This window comes from Aquarana catesbeiana, linkage group LG03, assembly GCF_042186555.1.
Source record: "Aquarana catesbeiana isolate 2022-GZ linkage group LG03, ASM4218655v1, whole genome shotgun sequence".
In the NCBI taxonomy this organism is placed as follows: Eukaryota; Metazoa; Chordata; class Amphibia; order Anura; family Ranidae; genus Aquarana; species Aquarana catesbeiana.
In genome coordinates this window covers 177,411,142-177,435,466 of record NC_133326.1, presented here as the reverse complement: position 1 = coordinate 177,435,466, position 24,325 = coordinate 177,411,142, and the positions used below count along the sequence as shown (strand labels likewise).

The 24,325-nt window shown below is 43.5% G+C and overlaps 1 protein-coding gene across 1 annotated transcript in view; it reads right to left on the bottom strand.

Annotated features, from left to right (window-relative positions):
* SEMA3E (semaphorin 3E) overlaps window positions 1-24,325 on the bottom strand; it is a 270,516-nt gene that overhangs the window by 2,041 nt on the left and 244,150 nt on the right. The window contains exons 13-16 of the mRNA XM_073619549.1: window positions 17,512-17,553; window positions 14,091-14,257; window positions 8,387-8,454; window positions 5,034-5,173 (exon numbers count right to left, since the gene is read on the bottom strand). Coding sequence (XP_073475650.1) covers window positions 5,034-5,173; window positions 8,387-8,454; window positions 14,091-14,257; window positions 17,512-17,553 — 417 coding nt within the window. The remainder of the gene's footprint in view (window positions 1-5,033; window positions 5,174-8,386; window positions 8,455-14,090; window positions 14,258-17,511; window positions 17,554-24,325) is intronic.

The window sequence follows — 24,325 nt, the reverse complement described above, 5'->3', positions numbered from 1 at the left end:
AATGGCATTGAGGTCCCCCCAAAATTCCATACCAAACCCTTATCCGAGAATGGAACCTGGCAGGCCACAGGAAAAGAGGGGGTGACAGAGCGCCCCCCTTCTGAACCATACCAGGCCACATGCCCTCAACATGGGGAGGATGCTTTGGGGTCCCAGTGTACAGTGTACCCCTACCATTTTCCCAAAAAAGTGTCAAAAATAGTAAAAAAAGACAGGAGACACTTTGGGACAAGTCCTTTATTAAGAAATTTAAAAAAAATGTCCCACGATGTAAATCTATCTCACACCACCCGACGAGCTAAAAAAGAAAGAAAAAGGCAACAGGTCCGCCTCCACGCTGCAGGCTTATCGCTTTGGCAGCTGTTATAGCGGGGCCACCCGGTGATGTAAACGGTTGACCCCACCCCCCTCAGACACCACGTGACATCAGAGGAAGGCGGGGTCACCCATTTACGTCACATAGTGGCCGCGCCCTCAGCTATATAACAGCTGTCACAGAGAAGAAGCGTCACTCTGTGGGAGCCTCCCATGGAGGAGGAGCTGTTGCAGCTTTTTTTTTTCTTTTTTCGGCTCGTCGGGCAGCGTGACATTTTTATTATTTTATTTTTTAATAAAGGACTTGTCCCAAAGTGTCTCCTGTCTTTGTTACTATTTTTGACACTTTTTTTGTGAAATGGTGGGGGTACATACACATATACTGTACAATATCAGGAGCAAAGCCTCATTTTTTTTTTTTAAATGAGTCTCTCTTCCTATAATCTATTATCAAAAATAATCTTTAGGAGTCCATCCCTATAATTTTTTTAGGTAAATCACACCCTTTCAATGAGGAACCCAGCTAGCAAAAAAGACGTCCTTGGATTTAAAACACTGAACAGAATATGCAGATCTTGACCACGAAGATCTCTTTACACTGACACTAACTAACTAACTATCTAACTTCAAAGTTCTTTTGTCCATAATCACCAATAAAACTGGGGATCTGGCAAGGTCAGTGTCTTTCTTTGTTTTGTCCACTGTGGTAATGAAATAGACAACGTCATCTTTTCCGGGCCTGCAGATGACCACTTTGTCAGCATAGATGTGCCAACCGAAGTTCCAGTGCATAAAACATCCACTAAAATGTTCATCCATTTTAACAGAACATCCAGTCTTTCGGAAAGGCTTAGGCACAGACAAATAGTCCCAAACAGCTTCACTGTACCAAAGTTCCCGGTTAAGTTCAATCACTTGCATTATGTCCTGGGGCACATAGGGGAATTCCAAACCATACTCTGCAGCCACAAGCTTGTTTAACATTCTCTGCAAACGTGCAAGTTTGGGCAAAGATCTGTCTTTCCCTATACCAGGAGGCACACAGGAATCCAATGATTTGCTCACCATAGACCCAGCCGGTGTCTCTAGTGAACTAGCAACTTTCGTTAAAGTCTCAGTAACAGTGCTGTGCGGCTCCACACAGGGTGACTTCTTCCCAGAACTCAGGGCTGTCCATTCAGGGAAAGTCATAGCAGAGGCGACGTCTTCGCCTTGTGACCACAACAGCTCTTGTGACATAGTCTCAAACAAGTCATAATCACTGGAAAGATCCGACATGGATTCTATTTCCAAATTTCCCAACTCTTCCGCTGGCAGATGCTTATTTACAGTCCCAGATACATTCCCCATCAGTGGCTTACCCGTTCCTGACATGGACTTTGGTAGCTCAGGTTCAGGTAACCTCTGAGGTAGGCCTCGACCATGGCCGCGGGAAGCCTTCACATATCCCACCCTCCTCTGAACAGGTACAACAGGAGTAGGTGTAGTGGACGCAGAAATCACAGTAATGTCCCATGATGAGACGGCAACAGCAGTGTCTCTCTCCGGAACATTGTCAGCAACAACAGGCAAAGTGGTGACCTGCCATTCTCTCTCTGTAGTAGTAGCAGTTTCTACTGTGGCGGTACCTGTTGCCCAATCCATCCGATAAGCATGGGGCAACGTGGTAGGTTGCTCCACCACAAACAAGTACTCTCCACATTGCGGACATCGGCCAAACAGACAGAGATGCACGGCCAGTCCTTCACATTGATGACAGATTATGCCCAGTCCCTCAGTATCTCCTGAGGTATACAGAACAAACCGCCCCTGCGACTTCAAACGAACTCCAGTATCCGTAAGCAGGGTTCCGGTCAGCACAGTATTCAATACGGTGTTTGCAGGGAACATTCCCGGTCCCATAATTGGCTGCATCGCCGGAAAAGACATAGCCACACTCTGATCTTCTCAGCACGATCAAGAGGCTTCCCACGCGGTATCAAGTAGGGTAGGCTCCTCCCACTTGTTCCTCTGATCACGTAGCTCCCGGGCTTTCACTGTCGCCTGCCACCTACACACTCAGAAATAAAGTCCTGCAGCTTTAACCCCTTCCTTTCCTGCTAAATTTTGACAAAGTCCAGCTCTCACCGTAAACTCCCGGTGAAACACTTCTCTAGGGTTCCGTTGAGTTTACCTCCGGATGATACAAGCACCAACACTTGAGTACGTTTTCAATGCTTTATTGAACAATTAAGGAAGGAAGTAGCAGGAAAGAGGCAGAAGGGAAACTGCAGGGAAAGCTCAAATACCTTTCTGTAGTATTCTTGACAAATGTCCTTTAGAGTTGAATATTACAGTAGAATGCGCTCCCCTTGTGGGACACACTCTTTGCTCGCCTGGATAGGCCTCTCTCACTTGCCTAGCAGCCAGTACGTAGCACGAACAAAAGTCTCTGCCACAGACTTGCTTGGGATGAACCCGTACGATCTTCTGCCACAGGATGTATTGGTTTTGCTGTGAATGTCAGTCACAGTGCTTAAACTATGCTGTAAAGTTACTTTAGGATACGTCCTCCAACCGAGTCATCAGGCCCCTCTCCAGACCAGCACTCTGCTTGATCCTTCCATAACGGGTCCTCCCCTGGGATCTCCTCAGTTGTCCAGCTTCTTCACTCTGGATAGACAGCTCAGGACCATTCCTCGGCTGCTGTGGTAGGCCCCAGAGCTTCTGGGCCCACCCATGCGCCGCAGCGACGTGGGCCTCCAGAACGCAGGACCTAGAGGTAGCACTCTAATGCATACCTGTCGGCCAGGAGGGACTGTTACCACAAAGTTGGGAGCATGAAATTGTCCAAAATGTCTTGGTATGCTGACACCTTAAGAGTTACCTTCACTGAAACTAAGGGGCCAAGCCCAACCCCTGAAAGACAACCCCACACCCTAAGCCCCCCCTCCACCAAATGATTTGTACCAGTGCACAAAGGAAGGGTTATAAAAAGACATGGATGAGCGAGTTTGGGGTGGAGGAACTTGACAGGCCTGCACAGAGCCCTGACCTCAACCCGATAGAACACCTTTGTCCAACATCAATGCCTGACCTCACAAATGTGGTTCTGGAAGAATGGTCAAACATCCCCATAGAAACACTCCCAAACTTTGTGGATAGCCTTCCCAAAAGAGTTGAAGCTGTTATAGCTGCAAAGGGTGGGTCAACTCAACATTGAACCCTATGGACTAAGACTGGGATGCCATTAAATTTGTATGTGTGTAAGGGCAGGCATTCCAATACCTTTGGTAATATAGTGTACATCTTTATTTTGTGAGGGTTATTGCTGCCCAGACTTCTACATAGGACTATCATATAGCACATAAATGATTCAGTAGCTGCTTACATGTCCCAGAGAGGAAGCTTGCAGCTGGTAGATTGGGTAGCAGGGAATATGGAGGTAAGTGTAACTCATACATTTCACTCATCCTCGTTTGTGTTTGAGAAGCTTATTGTCAGGGAACCAACAGCAGGAAAAGGGCTCTAGGACCCAGCATCTCTACCAGCACTTATGGCAGGAGAATGACTTTAGGACCCAGCACCTCTGGCAGGAGAATGACTTTAGGACCCAGTATCTCTACCAGTAGGTCACATGGGCCTATATAAGGAAGTCTGCTAGTGTCTGCATTTGCTGGTTGATCTTCGGCTCCTCCAATGTGTTATCTCCGTGATATTCCTGTCCCTGTGTCTCCTGTTACTGATCCGGCTTGTCCTTGACCTGTCTCCTGTTTGTTTCCTGTGTTCGACCTTGTCTATCCACCTGACCACGTCTGCTCTGATACCAACCCGGCTCACGACCTAGGCTTCCTTCTGACCATGCTCCAGTCATAGCATTATGCATATCCTGCAACACCTCACAGGCGCCACCTGTCTGCTGATTCTATGCCAGCACACCAGCTGTACTCTGGAAACTCCTGCATACAGTCCAGCAGGTGACCTACTTTGGGCCTGACCGCTCCTGTTTGCACCCTCAGGGGGGGTCTGGAGCTTAGCCTCCAGGGAAGCCCTCTCTCTCCATTGGCCTCCAGCTCTAGGTACGTGGTACTTATCTTTCAAGAAAGTAGAAGTGAGGAGATAAAAACAATTCTTCATCAAATCTTTGTAAGCAAACTGACAGATTGCATTTCCCTTAAAGGGGTTGTAAACCCTCGTGTTTTTTCACCTTAATGCATCCTATGCATTAAGGTGAAAAAACTTCTGCCACTGAGCAACCCCCCAGCCCCCCTGTTTTAATCACTTGAGCCCATTCGTTCCCACGCCGGAGACGCGCACACCCTCTCTGGCCTGGGTCTCGACTCTTGATTGGATAGATTAATAGCAGCACAGCCATTGGCTCCCGCTACTGTCAATTAAATCCAATGATGGGGGGGCCGGGGGCCGAGTCTGGCTTTCTGTGTCTATGGATGCAAAAGCTGGACTCGAGAGCATGCCCACACGGGTACCCCCAAGGAGAGCACTTCTCCTAGGTGGTTTCCTGATGCAGGGAGGAGCTACTAGTGCCACCGGGGGACCCCAGAGGAGGAGGAACGGGGCCACTCTGTGCAAAATGAACTGCACAGTGGAGGTAAGTATGACATGTTTGTTATTAAAAAAAAAAAAAAAACACGAGGGTTTAGTAACCCTTTAATATTAAGTCAGGCTATTAAATTAAACTTTTGTTTGAAATGCACATTAACACATAAAAATTATATTACCTCTTCTTTCTTTGTTTCGTGTGCTTTCTGTACAAACCAGATGACCTTAGACTGCAATGAACGTGGCATGCATTCCAATAAGGTTGTGTTATGCTCAACACCATATACTGTATACTCTTCAGTCTTTCCTAAAGATTCTCCTACAAGAATAATAGGGAGAAATAGTTCTCAAATTATCAGTAAATATGGTGGCTGCATTAGCTTTCTTTTTGTAGTCTTTTTTCCCTCTGTTTTCACCTGGTGATCTGGCCCATAACACACCTTCTGTATGAAGTGTAAAATACAAAGTTCAAATAATGTCAAAAGTTCAATAAGTGCAACCACCACAAGATACAAATGTGCAAGTAAATCAAAAAAATCAAATAAATCAATAAAATGTCCTTTTCTCACTTCCCCAAAAAAACAGATACTGCAGATAATAATCACTGGAATCTCCTCTCCCTGGAATCTTTCAGCTGAAAAGTGCACATCTCCCTCCAATTAGCATTGATAGAAATATACCATAGTCTCCCAAAAAAACTATACTATATGATACTAGGAAGTGGCTCAAAAGATGTGCAGATAAAGATTGCTGGAATCTCCTCACCCTGGAATCTTTCAGCTGAAAAGCGCACACCCTCTCTCTCCAATTAGCATTGATAGAAATGTACCATGTTGTGTGTCATGTCCGACACAAGTTTTGACGTATAGCCATCATCAGAAGCAGTATCAATGACATTTAAATTGATTTTCCAGTCTGCAATCCATTGCCGACAATACAAAAATGTTTAAAAAAATGACATAGAGGTTCCTCCCAATCCATACAAGGCTCTTTGGATCTGTTATGGATTTTAAGGGGAACCCCAAAGGTGTGTGGTCCCCCCAAAATCCATACCAGACCCTTATCTGAGCATGCAGCCTGGCAGGTCAGGAAAGGGGGGGACGAGTGAGCTGCCCCTCCCTCCTGAACTATTCCAGGCACATGCCCTCAACATGGGGGGTGCATGCTGGGTCAGTATTGTCACATAGGGGTGGTGCCACCAGGTGATGTTGCCAAGTGGCCCCGCCCCTTAACTATTTAGGTACTGTCAGACAGCAGAACAGGTAGTCAGTGGTTAGCCTTCGCTGTGGGCAGAGCTTTTTTTCCGGGTCTGGCAGTCCGGCGGGCATCATGATTAGTGATGGATCTATATTTGGGGAAATTGTTTTCTACTTTTAATAAAGGTATTGTGATATCTGAGGGCTTCCAGATTCCAATATACCCCCAGCCGCAGACCCCACCACCCGGGTTGTGGGGCAGAGCCCCTCCATCCCAAAGCACTCCCCCATGTTGGAGCATGTGGCCTGGTATTGTTCAGGAGGGGGGTGCTCGCTTGTACCCCCCTTTTTTGGCCTGCAAGGCTGCATACTTGAATAAGGGTCTGATATGGATTTTCGGAGGGACCCTACACAATGTTTTTTCTTTAAATTTTGGTGTAAGGGTTCCCCTCAAAATCCATACCAGACCCAAAGGGCCTGGTGTGGATTGAGGGGAACCCCCACACCGTATTTTTTCTAATTTTTCTATTGTCAGCTATGTTTTTTTTTTATACTCAGCTGTCAGCGGGGAAGCCTGTTGACAGATGATGACTCATCTGTTGTTAAGGACATGGCAGCTGACTTCTCTGCCTGCTCCTTAACAACTGGCCGCTATTCACTGTGCGCTCGGTGGTACACTGGTGCGTTCGGTAGTACACTGTATGCACCCGAACAGTTCGCCCATCTCTACTAGTGGTAACTTTGATACACTATGAGCTGACAACTTCATAGATCTGAACAAAAAATTATAATGATCTGATGCACCATGAGCAAGATGCCTCCATCCCTAAATGGAGGCATCTAAGTAGGAGTAACAATGTACCCCACGCTCATTCACATAGCGGGGGGGCGATATCTGAGGGCTTCCAGATTCCAATATACCCCCAGCCCGCAGACCCCCACAACCACCGCCCGGGTTGTGGGGCAAAGCCCCTCTATCCCAAAGCACTCCCCCATGTTGGGGCATGTGGCCTGGTATTGTTCAGGAGGGGGGTGCTCGCTTGTACCCCCCTTTTTTGGCCTGCCAGGCTGCATGCTTGAATAAGGGTCTGATATGGATTTTCAGAGAGACCCCACACCATGTTTTTCCTTTACATTTTGGTGTGAGGGTTCCCCTCAAAATCCATACCAGACCCAAAGGGCCTGGTATGGATTGAAGGGAACCCCCACACCGTATTTTTTCTAATTTTTCTATTGTCAGCAATCGTTTTTTTTTTTTAAACTCAGCTGTCAGCGGGGAAGCCTGTTGACAGATGATGACTCATCTGTTGTTAAGGACATGGCAGCTGACTTCTCTGCCTGCTCCTTAACAACTGGCCGCTATTCACTGTGCGCTCGGTGGTACACTGGTGCGCTCGGTGGTACACTGTATGCACCCAAACAGTTCATCCATCTCTACTAGTGGTAACATTGATACACTATGAGCTGACAACTCCATAGATCTGAACAAAAAATTATAATGATCTGATGCACCATGAGCAAGATGCCTCCATCCCTAAATACAATACAATAAAGAATACATAGGTCATGGGACTTTAGATGAGGCAAATCACAATAATTGTCATAATTGTATATTTATTTTATGATAACCAATTCCATATTACCATGATGAAATAAAATAAAGTTCCATACATGTGCAAAATAAAGAGCTGATCCATAATAAATAAAATGTAAATACATGATAGCTTAGCGTATGATGACCAAAAAGATTCTTGACATCCTAAAAACTCTACGCATTTCGTGGATCCCTGACCACTTCATCAGGAGTGGATGCAGGAGTTATAGGTCAGCTTAAAAAAGTAAACCCAACATGGAGCAGGGAATACAAGGGTATGTCTATCCCGATGACTGTTGCAGAGCAACCCAACCCAACCACAGGACAAATGGAGGGCGGACCCGGTTTCGGTGACAGATGGATCAAAGAAATATAACATTTTATGATGGCTCCTCTGGCCAGTATTGGTATATGGAGACCCATCGTGTCAGGGAAAGTGGAAATGCCAACAAAGCAATCAAGCACAGGCAAGCACTCCAAAGATCTGTACATTGCTTGTCTGAGATCTGTTTTTTTGTTATGTAGAGGAGGGCCAGTGTGACTGCATTGAAAAAAAAAATGACTTCCATGTGTGCAAAAATGTAATGTAAAATTATTAGTACTAGTTTTAATCATTTATGGCTTTTAAAACCTGGATATAAGGTAGATAAAAACACTTCATTAGTGTGGATTTCACAAAATTACCCAATATTATCTGACCTAAAAATGTAAGAAAATGTATACTGTATACATATTAACGTACCATTAAATTGTTGTCCTGAACACTGCTGAGCTGCATTACCATGTCGAACATCCTGCCTTCTGAAACGTCTGTGAAAAGTATAAACTATTTAACAGCACATCATTATAGTGGAAGCTGTATGTAAATACATCATGTAGGCACATTAGCCTAAGTGCATCTTAAGCCCAGCTGGAATTGGCATGATTATGACTAATTTACATACTGGGGTTGAACAACTGAAAGCAAATAGGCTGTTCACTTTGTAAGAGAAGTTACACATTGCAGAGGGATTTGCCCAGAGCTTAGTGAATGTGTTGATGTTTTACAAATCAAATTTAAAAAAATACTCAATTACGTCTAAGGAAATTAAAAAATATAATTTTTGGTTTCACATTATGGAATGATGGAAGTCAGCAGAGCTTTTAATCTTTAGAACAAATTCCCTTGCAAAGCAAACAACATGTTTTTCTTTAGTAAATCTAAAAACTAGCTCCAATGCTTTAAATTGGAAACTTTATTAATAAGTAAGAGCAAGGGTAGCCTCGCTGGCTAAATGAGAGAAATCAGTCGCTTTCCCCACCCATGCTAAACAGCATGGCTGAAAGAATCTATTCTACTGGCTGTTATATTCAAAAAGTCATGACACCCTCAGCTACCTAAATACCCAAACAGTGACTACAGCCCACTCAGCAGGAATCAGTTAAAATTCAAACCTTATATGACTAGCTTAAAGCGCTTGTTACCCTCAACACTTCATATTCATGATATGTGCCTGATGTACCATGTACTTGTATGAGAAAGTATCCTGCTCTCTTTGTAATGCTTCCTTTATGTGAAATCACTGTTGTTCCTGCCAGTCCCTCTGCTCTCCTATTAAAAACTGACCACACTATGCAGGAGAACACAGTGTGGTCAGTTATCTAGCTGTGCTGGGAACTCAATGTACTCTCCTCCAATGATCAAACTTGTCCTGACGCAGCCACAGCCTGGCACAGCCACCACTGCACAGCCATTCACTGGGAAGTTCAGTGTACTGCTGCTTCTCCTCCCCAGCTCTTGTGCAGCTGAGAACAGAGGGAATGTGATCACTTATAAAAAAAAGGGAACAATGTATTTTTAATGTATTTTTATATCTATACAAAAATGTTTTGCCTTTCATTTCTATTTTAAATTGAATGGGTTGTTTTACAAGGTGATCAATTATGATTACTTTAAGTCCTATTTTATGCATATAATACCTATTATTATAATATAAATATAGTTTGCTATTGTTAGTTGCATGTTTTTATTTCTATAAGGGTTCTGTCCCTCAAAGTTAATCAGAGTTAAAAAAAAAAAAACAAGAGTATACTTCAGAAAACACATTCAAATGAAGTGCAACCATACAAACCATACAATTGTGAATTAAAGTGTATGTCAGGGGGAAAAAAAAAATTATATATATATATATATATATATATATATATATATATATAGTACAACTCTGTAATACATGTAGATTTCCCACTATTTTATCACTTTGCAAGTATTGAACAGTTATTGGCCAGTAATGCACTCAGTTGAATTAACGAGTCAGCTGATGTATCACAAGTCTCAGCAAGTCCTGACAACACACAACATTTTTATGCATTGACTGGTGTTAGACATGCCCTGTTTTCTTTTGCTAACCTACTCAAACTCTATCAAATATAATTGCAGTGCCAATCTTAGTATCATGTGCTATCAATTCTAATGTGCACAAAATAAATGCAATAAAACATATAATACATTTACAGAATAATCAATCAAAATAAAGTGCCAATTGTTGTATTGTGCAAATCCTGTGCATAAAATACATACAATAAAATGATTAAGCAACAGGGCTTTTTTTCAGCCGGAACTCACTGGAACTGCGTTCCGGAACCTCTGGCAGCCCTCTCCTCTCCTCTCCTGGGAGTGACATGTCTGCTGTCTGCACGATCATCAGATGCATGTCTCCCATCCCTGCAGCAGGCTGTCTCACTCACACACAGCAGAAAGAAGCTGTCTCCTCCCCTTTTTCCTTCAGCTCTGTATACACACACAAGAGGAGGGGGAGCAGGAACACGCGCTGACTTCAGGTCTGTACAAACTTTTCTATGCTTTATAGATAGACAGAGAGAAGGGGGGAGTGGCTGGGATTGGGAAGGAGGAAACGAAAACAATGTACACTTGGTGGAGTGATTGGGGGATTAGGAGGATATGTACTTTGGTATGAGAAAGGACATATGCCAGAAATCAGTGTGGGATTAATTTGAAAGCTGACAGCCCCTTCCAGCACTAACTCCCCTCTCCCCAGTACATTTCCACCCCCCCTTCCAGCACCAGCCCCACCCTTCCAGCACTAGCCCCCCTCTCCCCCAGCACATTTCCAACCCCCCCCTCCCCCCAGCACATTTCCAACCCCCCCTTCCAGCACTAGCCCCCCCTCTCCCCCCTGCACATTTCCAACCCCCCCTTTCAGCACTAGCCCTCCCCCCATTCCAGCACTAGCCCTCTCCCCCCTTCCAGCACTAGCCCTCTCCCCTCCACTTCCAGCACTAGCCCTCTCCCACCCCTTTGAGCACTAGCTCTCTCCCCCTTCCAGCTCTAGCCCTCTCCCCCTCCCCTCCCAGCACTAGCCCTCCCCCTTCCAGTACTAGCCCTCTCTCCCCCCTTCCAGCACTAGCCCTTTCCCCCTTCCAGCACTAGCCTTCTCCCCCTCCCGGCACTAGCCCTCCCCCCTTCCAGCACTAGCCCTCCCCCCTCCCAGCACTAGCCCTCTCTCCCCCCCCTTCCAGCACTAGCCCTCTTCCCCCCCTTCCAGCACTAGCCCTCTCCCTCCCTTCCAGCACTAGCCCTCTCTCCCCACCTTCCAGCACTAGACCTCTCCCCCCTTTACAGCACTAGCCCTCTCCCCCCCTTCCAGCACTAGCCCTCTCCCCCCTTCCAGCACTAGCCCTCTCACCCCCTTTCCAGCATTAGCCCTCTCCCCCTTCCAGCACTAGCCCCATCCCCCCCTTCCAGCACTAGCCCCCTTCCCCCTTCCAGCACTAGCCCCCTTCCCCCTTCAGCACTAGCCCTCTCCCCCTTCCAGCTCTAGCCCTCTCAGCACTAGCCCCCCCTCCTTCCAGCACTAGCCCTCCCCCCCCCCCTTCCAGCACTATCCCTCTCCCTCCTAGATATTCTCCATCTCACAGAGGGCATGATCATGGCATCTGGGACCCCAAGAGATGGAGGACATTTACCTTAAGCTCCTGCTTGACAAGTTAGTGGACCCTAGTGCCAGAACTTGTTCCAGCACTGGGCTCTAGGACTCAGCCCGGATTCATGGGACGCTGGGATTTTGTTTAAATCTCAGGAAAGGCCCATTTAAAGTGGGGACAGTATGGAGGTTTGAATTTGGATTAGAAGAGGGGGAAGGATTTGTGTTTGTGGGGGAAAAGTTTGTACTGGCAGGGGAGGATTTAGGTGGGAAGATATGGAACTGGGGAGAGGACTTGTGTAAGAGGGGCTTGGAGGAATGAGGACAAGGTGAGAGGAATTGTTTCAGGATGGGGAACATGTTGTGCTGGAAGGGGAGATTTGAGGGAGAGAAGTTGTACTGGGAGGAGGATTTATGCTTGGGGGAACGTTGGGGTGGGGTATTTTTGCTGGGATGAGGAGCTGTGCTGGGATATGGATTTGTGGGGTGGAAGGAGATTTGTGCTGGGAAGGGGGATTTTTTTTTTTAGGGAGAGCTTTGCAGAGACTGAGTTCATTCAGAGAGGAGTGCACTGTAAAAGTGTGTGGGGGAGGGGGAATATGTTCAGAGAGGTAAAGTTTGTGTGCATTTAGCAGAGGGGAGAGTATTGTACACAGAGGAGAGCTTGGGGGAACTTGTGATGAAAGGGGATCTGAGAAAGTATGTGTGTGGAGGTGGAGGGCGAGGTCAGCAGAGAGGAGAGCTGGACAGCTTTGTGATGAGAGGAGAGCTAGGAGGGGATTTGTGATGAGAGGAGAGCTAGGAGGGGATTTGTGATGAGGAGAGCTGGGGGGGATTTTGGGGAATTTGCCTTATGTAATACATTTGGCACCGCTGTAAATCTCTCCTCTAAAGAAGGTGTGGCTGGGGGCGGGGTTTGGGTGTGGCTGGGGGTGGGGTTTGGGTGTGGTTGGGGTGGAGAGTTGAACAGAGAGGGTGAGTTCTGCACCTTTTCTCTGAGAAAAAAAGCCCTGATAAGCAATAATCCAAAAAGTAAAGAGCTACTAGTCTCATAATGAAAATCATGATGAAATCACAATAAAACATTCATATAATAAAAAAACAAATGAACTGAATAAAACAGTCATATAAATGATAACTTTGAATATGTTTCACTAATTGTGGAAACAGTGAATGGTATTTAAAGTCGTATCCATCATCACCAAAACAGCCAGAAATGATCTTCGATCAAATCCTCCGGTGTGTGTCCTGACACTAAAAATTAGTAAATAAGACACTTTGGCTTTATTATGTTTCTATACGACACGTTTGCTTTTAAATAAATAACACTGCACTATAGGTATGGCTCCTCTGGTTTGTTTGTGAGAGACACAGGGTAGCATCCCAGCAAGTGTGGGCATCCTTTCTATGGACAGGAGAGGAGGTACATAGGTGACTTCTAGCTGTTTAATCCATCTGAGGTGGAGAGATGAATAGGCACTGGTTGCTTTTTATTAAGGGATTATATCTTTGTGCATAAAGGCTGCATTTCTGGTGAGTGTTCCATTCACTTGTTTTTGGTTTCGGGACACCAGAGAATTTGATTGAAAATCGATATTGGCTGTTTTTGTGTTGGTGGATACAAATTTGATTACCATTCACTGTTTACACAAGAAATGAATCACATTTTCAGTTGTCATTTATATAAATGTTTTATTCAGTTCATTTTTTTAATATATAAAGATTTCATTATGGTTTCATCATGAATAGTGACACTGAACTTTACTTTTTGAATTATTGTTTATACATTTTATTGTATTGTTTTGTATGTGCAGGATTTGCACAAGAACACACTTGGAACTTTATTTTGATGCACAGTATTGTTCATTTATTATATATTTTAGAGCAAATATTTTATGCACATTAAAATTGATAGTACATGATAATAATATCGGTGCTGCAATTATATTTGATAATTTATTAGATATTTCACATATCAGTCTTCCTTTGCTAGCTGTCAGGATAAGATCACTAACGTAGACTTTACTTTTTTCTGTTTTGATTTTCTGTTTTCTACAACATAGACAATAATTATTCTATAGTTAAAGTGAAAAACTAGGAGGGCCAATTAGAGCAGGAAGCGTGGCAGACCACAGGACATTTCTGAATTATTGACAAGATCAATAAGCATTTTTTGCGCTTATTGAATAATTATAACAAAATGCTTTTAATTGTGTATTTAACAGATCAAAAAGTATCAAATAGGAGAATCACATTCACTTCAAAAAACTGCCCAGCCCATTAATCAGTTGCAGATCAAAAGGTATCAAATAGGAGAATCACATATACTTCAAAAAACTGCCCTGCCCATTAGTCAGTTGCAGAACTTTGCTGTGGTAAAATAGTTAAAATTTATTGATTTAATAATTTCTACAATTATCAAAATTTGTAAAATGTATTAATTTCATAAAGGTATAAGTAACTTTTTTTTAACCTTTTATACCACTTTATTGGTTACTATTTCTACTCAGTAGTTGTACTCACCTTTTGGAATGTGTACCTAGGGGATAATACCTGGAACAGGACATTCCATCCCATGCGCAATATGGGTCACGAGCCAGACAGCAGTCTGCACATGCTGTGCCATACATCTCACAATGGTGGAGCTTTATTTGAGCTACATTAAATTTAGATCCAACATACAGTTGTTGCTGAAAATGTGAAATCAAAAAAGGAATGAATATTCAATTTCTAAAAATCAATGTCATTTTTTTTTAATTCAGTCTTCATACTTTAACCTGATAATTAAAGAACAGCCCCTCAACAAATTAATCATTTTTTAAATTTAAAGTTTAAATATTTTAATTATCAGTCTATTACTGCCCATATAAGGGGTACAAATCTATCAATATGCAATCATTTCAACAAAAAATGTGGCAATGAATGCCTTGTTGAATACTATTTGTAGGGGATAATTCAAAAAGGCATATATATTCATCAACCTAAATTGTATAAAATATTTTATTGATTATTCATATAAATTAACCAGCATGTGAAATGAGCCTTTAGAATAAAACAGATAGGTTAGTTATTCATTTATTTCCCTCACCAAACCAACAGGCCTCCAAAACATGTATTAATATATGAAAATAGTATGAAAAATATATACCAGTCAACAATATAAAGTCACAGGAAGCTATGCTGAGGGCCCTTCGGTGTGATCAAATTTTAACACTAGTGTACAGTATATCAGAAGAACTGGTATATCAAATTATTATGTATTATGTGCAAATCTTGTCTGTGTATAGAGGTATTGGTAAATTTAATTAAAGGTGCTTAAATAATTACATCATCCAGTTGCAATATTGGTAATTGATTATTGTAATTCTATAACTTGTAAAGTCAATCACTTGACAATTTAAACACTGATCCAGCCCCTGATTCATTATAACAATAAATTGCAAAACACAATATATAAATATAGCATCCATTTGCATAGTAGCATAGTAGCATAGTAGTATAGCGCTTAACTAGTTCCGTCCTGTAGAAAAATGATGGTCATGGGACACAGCCAATGACTGATCAGTGTACCTGCCCACTGCCAGTAACATGTGATCGCTGTGACCAATCACAGCAGATCACATGACAATTGTAAAAAAATGTATGGCTTCCTTGCATGCCATCCATTGTGTATAATTTTGTTGCTTGCTGTGACTGATCACAGTAATCACATGGTAAAGATAGGGCCAATCACAACCCATCTGTACCATTTGATTAAATGTGACCAATCACAGCTAATCACAACAAAGCACACTGAATGAATCAGTTTCATTCAGTAAAATAATTTTCCAAAAAATTGTGACAAAAAATTACAACTTTAAAAAACTCTCCATGCCTCTTACTAAATACCTTGAGCTTTCTACTTTCCAAAAAGGGGTCATTTGGTGGATATTTTTACTGTCGAGGTGTCCACAGTTTGTGCATGCTATAACTTTCCTACAGACTTAATAATATACACTGATTTGGGTTATTTTCACCAGAAAATGTAGCAAAATACATATTGGCCTAAATTTATGAAGAAAGATTATTTATTTAGAAAAAAAAAAAAAAAAAAATATATATATATATATATATATATATATATATATATATATAACAGTGGTGATTAACCAGTTCAATACAGGGCATTTTCACCCCCTTCCTTCCCAGGCCAATTTTTAGTTTTCAGCGCTGTCGCACTTTAAACGACAATTGCGTGGTCGTGCGACGTTGTACCCAAAAAAAATTGATGGCCCTTTTTCCCCACAAATAGAGCTTTCTTTTGGTGGTATTTGATTACCTCTGCGGTTTTTATTTTTTGCGCTATAAACAAAAGAAGAGCGACAATTTTGAAAAAAGCACAATATTTTTTAGGGGAAGTGGTTAAATACCACCAAAAGAAAGCTCTATTTGTGTGAACAAAATTATAAAGATGTCATATGAGTAAAGTGTTGCATGACCGCACAATTGTCATTCAAACTGTGAGAGTGTTGAAAGCTAAAAATTGGCCTGGGTAGAAAGGGGGTAAAAGTGCCCTGAATGAAAGTGGTTCACCATCCATAAATTGAATGAATTGGCAGATGTAGCACAAGTCTCAGCAAACTGATATACTTAGTCACAGCAGCTTGATTACAGTTATCAAAGAAATAGCCAAACAGCTGTATCATGCATTCCAGCCAGCTAATTCAATAAAAGTAGTGCAGGTAGACATACTGGGATTGATTTACCTAAACTGGAGAGTGAAAAATACAGTGCAGCTCTGCATAGAAACGAATCAGCTTCCGGGTTTGTTTGTCAAAGCTCTTGAACAAGCAGAAGTTAGAAGCTAATTGGCTACCATGCACAGCTGCACCAGATTTTGCAGTCTCCAGTTTTAGTCAACCCCACTGTATTTACCATGGGTCCCAACAAGCTGATTATCTATATTAATTCCATTTGCATAATATTACGTTATTCTATCTATCTATCTATCTATCTATCTATCTATCTATCTATCTATCTATCTATTTCATCTATCTATTTATATCACATTTTGGGGGGGCGGCAAACAAACCACACACCTCTGCCTGCTTGCTAGCCCCGCTCACCCGCTCACAAGCCCGCCAGCCCCGCACTTACCCCATCCAGGTCACGGGTGGCTTTCCCGGTTTCTCCTCCTGGTCAATCTGGTCTTAGGACCCGCTTCCTATCCTGATTGGCTGGGAGGAAAAGCAGGATGACAATAGCGAATCAACATTCGCTAATATCACAAGTGGGTGGGTGGGCCCAACCTTTTTGAAGTCAATTAGAGCCTCTAGCTCCAATCTTGTGCTACACAAAATAAAAAACTTGTAGAACTCTATGTGTCAAGCGCACCGCATGGAGATTAGGGGCTGGCGCATAGAGATTAAGGGGGCGGATATATCTATCTACTGTATATATAAATGAGAAAATGATCCACTCTAAGTCATGATACTTGAGCTGCCCTGAATAGCGCCCTGCATGACACCCCATATGATACACCATATGACATGGAGGAGTGTCATGGGGGGGGGGGGGGGGGGCTTGCTGTAGAAGAAAGAGAAGTTCACAGCATTCTCACCAAGAATTCAGAGCATGTACAGGCCGAGTGTCAATGCTGAAGATTTTAGATTGCCCTCAATAGCATTGCTACTCTGAATAGGGAACTAGCAGATTCACCAGGTAATTACAACCACAGAATACAGTTTGAAGAAAAACAGCAGCACACACAAGCAGATGTTACTCTTTTACATCCTTAGATAAAATGTCATATATTGGGTTTAATGTTACTATATATACAGGCAAGATTTGCATTCATCTTAAAATTATTTACATTAAACAATGACATATTTCAAGTTACACTCTGCTAAAAATGAATTATCTTCAAATACATTTAGTGTGTTATAAACAGGTTATAAAAACATACTCTTTTTGCTGAAATTTCCATTGAAGTTATAGGTTCAGGATTCTGGTAAAAAACAAAAAAACAAAACAAGATCAATAGAAGTGACAGTGGATGACAGGGAGATTAATTATATCTGTTTGACTCATACTTTATCAGGTGCCAGTCAAATAAATAGTGATTGTACAGTAATGATCTACTTTTACAATGACTCAGCCTAGTGTATGAGGAGAACAGAATGGATTGCACTGTGTTAAATGCATTCTCCTAATAAAGCAAATCTGTCACATGTGAGTGCACCAGAGAAGTTTAACCGCTTGCCGACCGTGCAATAGCTGAATGACGGCTGCAGCACGGTTGGATAACTCTGGGAAGGCGTACATTGACGTCCTCCCAGGGGCACGCACCGGGAATATCCGTGACCGCCAGGTCTAGAGGATAGCGGCCATTTACCTAGTGATCGCTCAGTCAAATGACGAAGCGATTACTTGTAAACAAACCGGCATCATGTCCGGTTTCTCTCTCTCCTCTGTATCAATCGGTATAGAGAGGGGAGAGATCAGAGGCAGCAGTGCTGTGGGCTGGATGTGCGGTGCTCACAGCGCTGATATGTGATAACTCCAACACTCATCAAGCCATCTATCCATCCTCATTAATAATCAGCCATCCTTCCTCATCAATTCTCAGCCATCCATACTCAGCCATCCATCCATCCTCAGCAATACTCTTCCATCCATCCTCAGCAATACTCATCCATCCATCCTCAGCAATACTCATCCATCCATCCTTAGAAATACTCGTCCATCTATCCTCATCAATACTCATCCATTCATCCATACTCATCAATACTCATCCATGCTCAGCAATACTCATCCATCCATCCATGCTCAGCCATCCCATCCATACCCAGCTGTACCCAGCCGTATCCAGTCGTAATCAGCCGTACCCAGTCGTACCCAGCCGTACTCAGCCATACTCAGCCACACTCAGCCTTACCCAGCCGTACTCAGCCGTATTCAGCCATATTCAGCCGTACCCAGCCATACTCAGCCACACCCTGTCACACCCAGCCGTACTCAGCCATACCCAGCCGCACCAAGCCGTACCCAGCCGTACTCAGCCGTACCCAGCTGTACTCAGCCATACCCAGCTGTACTCAGCCACACCCAGCCATACTCAGCCATACTCAGCTACACTCAGCCGCACCCAGCTGTACTCAGCTGCACTCAGCCATACCCAGCCATACTTAGCCATTCCCAATCATACTCAGCCGTTCCCTAATCCTACCCAGCCATACTCAGAAATACTCAGCCGCACTCAGCCACACCCAGCCGTACTCAGTCACACTCAGCTGTACTTAGCATACCCAGTCGTACTCAGCCATACCCAGTCATACTCAGCCGTACCCAGCCGTACTCAGCCGTACCAGCCGTACCCAGCCGTACTCAGCTGTACCCAGCCGCACCCAGCCGTACGCAGCCGTACTCAGTCATACTCAGCCGTACCCAGTCGTACTCAGATGTACCCAGCCGCACCCAGCTGTACCCAGCCGCACTCAGCCCTACTCAGCCGTACCCAGCCGTACCCAGCCGTACTCAGCCATACCCAGCCGTACATAGCCGTACTCAGCCATATTCAGGCATACTCATTCATTCTTAGCCATCCCCATCCACGGCTCATCCATCCCCATACATGCTCATCCATGCCACATCTATGCCACTGGAGTGCCTCACAAAAGTGTAATAGGTAGTCAAATTAGATTTGACATTTATGCCCCTAGAACACCTGATGGTGCTCCCTGCATGTTTGGCCTCTCTATGTGGCCAGGCTGTGTAAAAGTCCCACACATGTGGTATCGCCGTACTCAGGAGGAGTAGTAGAATCTATTTTGGGGTGTAATTTTTGGCATGTACATGCTATTTGTTGGAAATTTTGTATAAATGGACAACTTTGTGTAAAAAAAAGCGTTTTCATTTTTTTTTACACATTTTCCAAAAACTTGTAGAAAAAAAATGACATGTTCAAAAGACTCATTATGCCTCATAGATTATATGTTAGGTTGTTTTCTTTCCAAAATGGGGTCATTTTTGGTAATTTCCATTGTCCTGGTGCTCCAGGGCCTTCAAAAGTGTAAGAGGTAGTCAAGAAATTATATGTGTAATTTATGCTCCAAGAACGCCTGATGGCGCTCCCCACATGTTGGGCCTCTGTATGTGGCCATGCTGTGTAAAAGTCTCACACATGTGGTATCTCCATACTCAGGAGGAGTAGCAGAATGTGTTTTGGGGTGTAATTTGTGCTATGTATGCTGTGTGAGGGAAATAACCTGCTAATATAACAATTTTGTGCAGAAAAAATTTGATTTAGCAAAGAATTGTGGGAAAAAATTACAGCCTCAAACAACTCACCATGCCTCTTACTAAATACCTTGGAATGTCTACTTTCCAAAAAGAGGTCATTTGTGGGGTATTTGTACTTTGAGAAATGAGACCCTCAGTGCATCAGGTGTGATCAATTTTCAGAGATTGGCACCATAGCTTGTGGACACTATAACTTTCACAAAGACCAAATGATATCCACTAATTTTGGTTATTTTTACCAAAGATATGTAGCAGTATGCATATTGGCCAAAATTTATGAAGAAAAATTACTAATTTTCAAAAAATTATAACAGAATCCAAGAAAAATTCTTTTTTTTTACAGAATTGTCGGTATTTTTTCTTTTATAGTGCAAAAAAAACCCCCCAGAGGTGATTAAATACCACCAAAAGAAAGCTCTATTTGTGTGAAAAAAGGACAAACTTTTCATATAGGTACAGTGTTGCATGTCTGAGTATTTGTCATTCAAAATGTGAGAGCACCGAAAGCTGAAAATTGGTCTGGTTAGGAAGGGGGTATAAGTGCCCAGTGGGTAAGAGGTTAAGACTGCAGAAAATGTGATAAAATCAACAATGTAAAATCATGAAAAAGTTATCACATTGCAAAGTCTTTCTAAGCATGAAAAGATGTCACATACATGTGTTACTTTTTTCATAGCTAAGCATTTAAATATGGAGGATGTAGTTGTTGCCTGCCTACAAAAAAAACGTTGTGCACTTTTTATGGAGATGTTTACCTCACTAAACTAAAAATTTCTGAAGTAAAATTGAAATTTTGCTAATGTGGGCACACCTCTGACATATGTTTTTAAACTACCCTACTTTAAAACAATAAAACCTTTTAGTTATCTCAGTTTTGTCATATGTCATTATCTCATTATGTCATAGGAAGGTAAAAAGCAAAAGTGTTATAAACACTTTGAAAATGTATGTGAAAAATGTTAGTGTATGAAAGGCCAAAACTGTTTTGGATGGGTTTTGGAAGGGTTAGGAAGGTTTTGGAAGGGTTAGAACCCATTTCAGTTTGTTAATGCTGTCTGTTTCCCTCTAAGGAAGATTGCCTTTCTGTATTTGTTCTGGTGGCCTTTGCCATAGAAAGAGAAAGTAAGGGAAAATAAAAAAAAATAAATAAAAAATGAGCTGTTACCAGAACAAGAAATGAAAGGGAAACCTTCCAAAAGGCATACTTGTTCCAGTGACAACTGTCAAATCTCCCCAATGTGACACAAATGACAAACAAAGAACATGGGCAATAGTTGTGTTCTAGTGTTTCTATTACAGTTTTAATATTATTGAAAATTAACGCATTGCACTTTGATTCTTCTTTCTCTGCCTTGTATACGCACTGATAGGGTGTGTTTATGAAACTTGGAAAGAAACAAAATCACTATTGACAATCAAGTGTTTTGTTTTTTTTACTAACTTATCATAGTCATGACTGTTTGGCAGTGTGTTTTAAATGTCATTTGATTGTGGTAAAGGAGCAGACATTTTCTTCTGTAAAAGGACGCATCAACGAATGATCAGACTGCCCTTTATATTCTCCTGCATAGACACTAGGGATGAGCTTCGAGTTCGAGTCGAACTCATGTTCGACTCGAACATTGGCTGTTCGCAAGTTCACCGAACAGCGAACAATTAGGGGTGTTCGCGGCAAATTCGAATGCCGCGGAACACCCTTTAAAAGTCTATGGGAGAAATCAAAAGTGCTAATTTTAAAGGCTAATATGCAAGTTATTGTCATAAAAAGTGTTTGGGGACCTGGGTCCTGCCCCAGGGGACATGGATCAATGCAAAAAAAAGTTTTAAAAACGGCCGTTTTTTCAGGAGCAGTGATTTTAATAATGCTTAAAGTCAATCAATAAAAGTGTAATATCCCTTTAAATTTCGTACCTGGGGGGTGTCTATAGTGTGTCTGTAAAGGGGCGCATGTTTCCTGTGTTTAGAACAGTCTGACAGCAAAATGACATTTTGAAGGAAAAAACTCATTTAAAACTACCCGCGGCTATTGCATTGCCGACAATACACATAGAAGTTCATTGATAAAAACGGCATGGAAATTCCCCAAAGGGGAACCCCGAACCAAAATTAAAAAAAAAAAATGACGTGGGAGTCCCCCTAAATTCCATACCAGGCCCTTCAGGTCTGGTATGGATATTAAGGGAAACCCCGGCCAAAATTAAAAAAAAAAAATGACGTGGGGTTCCCCCTAAATTCCATACCAGACCCTTCAGGTCTGGTATGGATTTTAAGGTGAACCCCGCGCCAAAAAAAAAAAAAAAAACGGCGTGGGGTCCCCCCAAAAATCCATACCAGACCCTTATCCGAGCACGCAACCTGGCAGGCCGCAGGAAAAGAGGGGGGGACGAGAGTGCGGCCCCCCCTCCCTCCTGAACCGTACCAGGCCACATGCCCTCAACATTGGGAGGGTGCTTTGGGGTAGCCCCCCAAAACACCTTGTCCCCATGTTGATGAGGACAAGGGCCTCATCCCCACAACCCTGGCCGGTGGTTGTGGGGGTCTGCGGGCGGGGGGCTTATCGGAATCTGGAAGCCCCCTTTAACAAGGTGACCCCCAGATCCCGGCCCCCCCCTGTGTGAAATGGTAAGGGGGTACATAATTACCCCTACCATTTCACGAAAAAAGTGTCAAAAATGTTAAAAATGACAAGAGACAGTTTTTGACAATTCCTTTATTTAAATGCTTCTTCTTTCTTCTATCTTCCTTCATCTTCTGGTTCTTCTGGTTCTTCTGGCTCTTCTGGTTCTTCCTCCGGCGTTCTCGTCCAGCATCTCCTCCGCGGCGTCTTCTATCTTCTTCTCCTCGGGCCGCTCCGCACCCATGGCATAGGGGGGAGGCTCCCGCTCTTCTCTTCTTCTTTTCTTCTCTTCTGTTCTTCTTCATTTTCTTCTCCGGGCCACTCCGCAATCCATGCTGGCATGGAGGGAGGCTCCCGCTGTGTGACGGCGCTCCTCGTCTGACAGTTCTTAAATAACGGGGGGCGGGGCCACCCGGTGACCCCGCCCCCCTCTGACGCACGGTGACTTGACGGGACTTCCCTGTGGCATTCCCCGTGACGTCACAGGGAAGTCCCGTCAAGTCACCGTGCGTCAGAGGGGGGCGGGGTTCACCGGGTGGCCCCGCCCACCCGGTTATTTAAGAACTGTCAGACGAGGAGCGCCGTCACACAGCGGGAGCCTCCCTCCATGCCAGCATGGATTGCGGAGCGGCCCGGAGAAGAAAATGAAGAAGAACAGAAGAGAAGAAAAGAAGAAGAGAAGAGCGGGAGCCTCCCCCTATGCCATGGGTGCAGAGCGGCCCGAGGAGAAGAAGATAGAAGACGCCGCGGAGGAGATGCTGGACGAGAACGCCGGAGGAAGAACCAGAAGAGCCAGAAGAACCAGAAGAACCAGAAGATGAAGGAAGATAGAAGAAAGAAGAAGCATTTAAATAAAGGAATTGTCAAAAACTGTCTCTTGTCATTTTTAACATTTTTGACACTTTTTTCGTGAAATGGTAGGGGTACTTATGTACCCCCTTACCATTTCACACAGGGGGGGGGCGGGATCTGGGGGTCACCTTGTTAAAGGGGGCTTCCAGATTCCGATAAGCCCCCCGCCCGCAGACCCCCACAACCACCGGCCAGGGTTGTGGGGATGAGGCCCTTGTCCTCATCAACATGGGGACAAGGTGTTTTGGGGGGCTACCCCAAAGCACCCTCCCAATGTTGAGGGCATGTGGCCTGGTACGGTTCAGGAGGGAGGGGGGGCCGCACTCTCGTCCCCCCCTCTTTTCCTGCGGCCTGCCAGGTTGCGTGCTCGGATAAGGGTCTGGTATGGATTTTTGGGGGGACCCCACGCCGTTTTTTTTTTTTTTTTTTTTTTGGCGCGGGGTTCCCCTTAAAATCCATACCAGACCTGAAGGGTCTGGTATGGAATTTAGGGGGAACCCCACGTCATTTTTTTTTTAAAATTTTGGCCGGGGTTCCCCTTAATATCCATACCAGACCTGAAGGGCCTGGTATGGAATTTAGGAGGACTCCCACGTCATATTTTTTTTTTAATTTTGGTTCGGGGTTCCCCTTTGGGGAATTCCCATGCCGTTTTTATCAATGAACTTCTATGTGTATTGTCGGCAATGCAATAGCCGCGGGTAGTTTTAAATGAGTTTTTTCCTTCAAAATGTCATTTTGCTGTCAGACTGTTCTAAACACAGGAAACATGCGCCCCTTTACAGGCATACTATAGACACCCCCCAGGTACGAAATTTAAAGGGATATTACACTTTTATTGTTTGACTTTAAGCATTATTAAAATCACTGCTCCTGAAAAAACGGCCGTTTTTAAAACTTTTTTTTGCATTGATCCATGTCCCCTGGGGCAGGACACAGGTCCCCAAACACTTTTTATGACAATAACTTGCATATAAGCCTTTAAAATTAGCACTTTTAATTATTCATG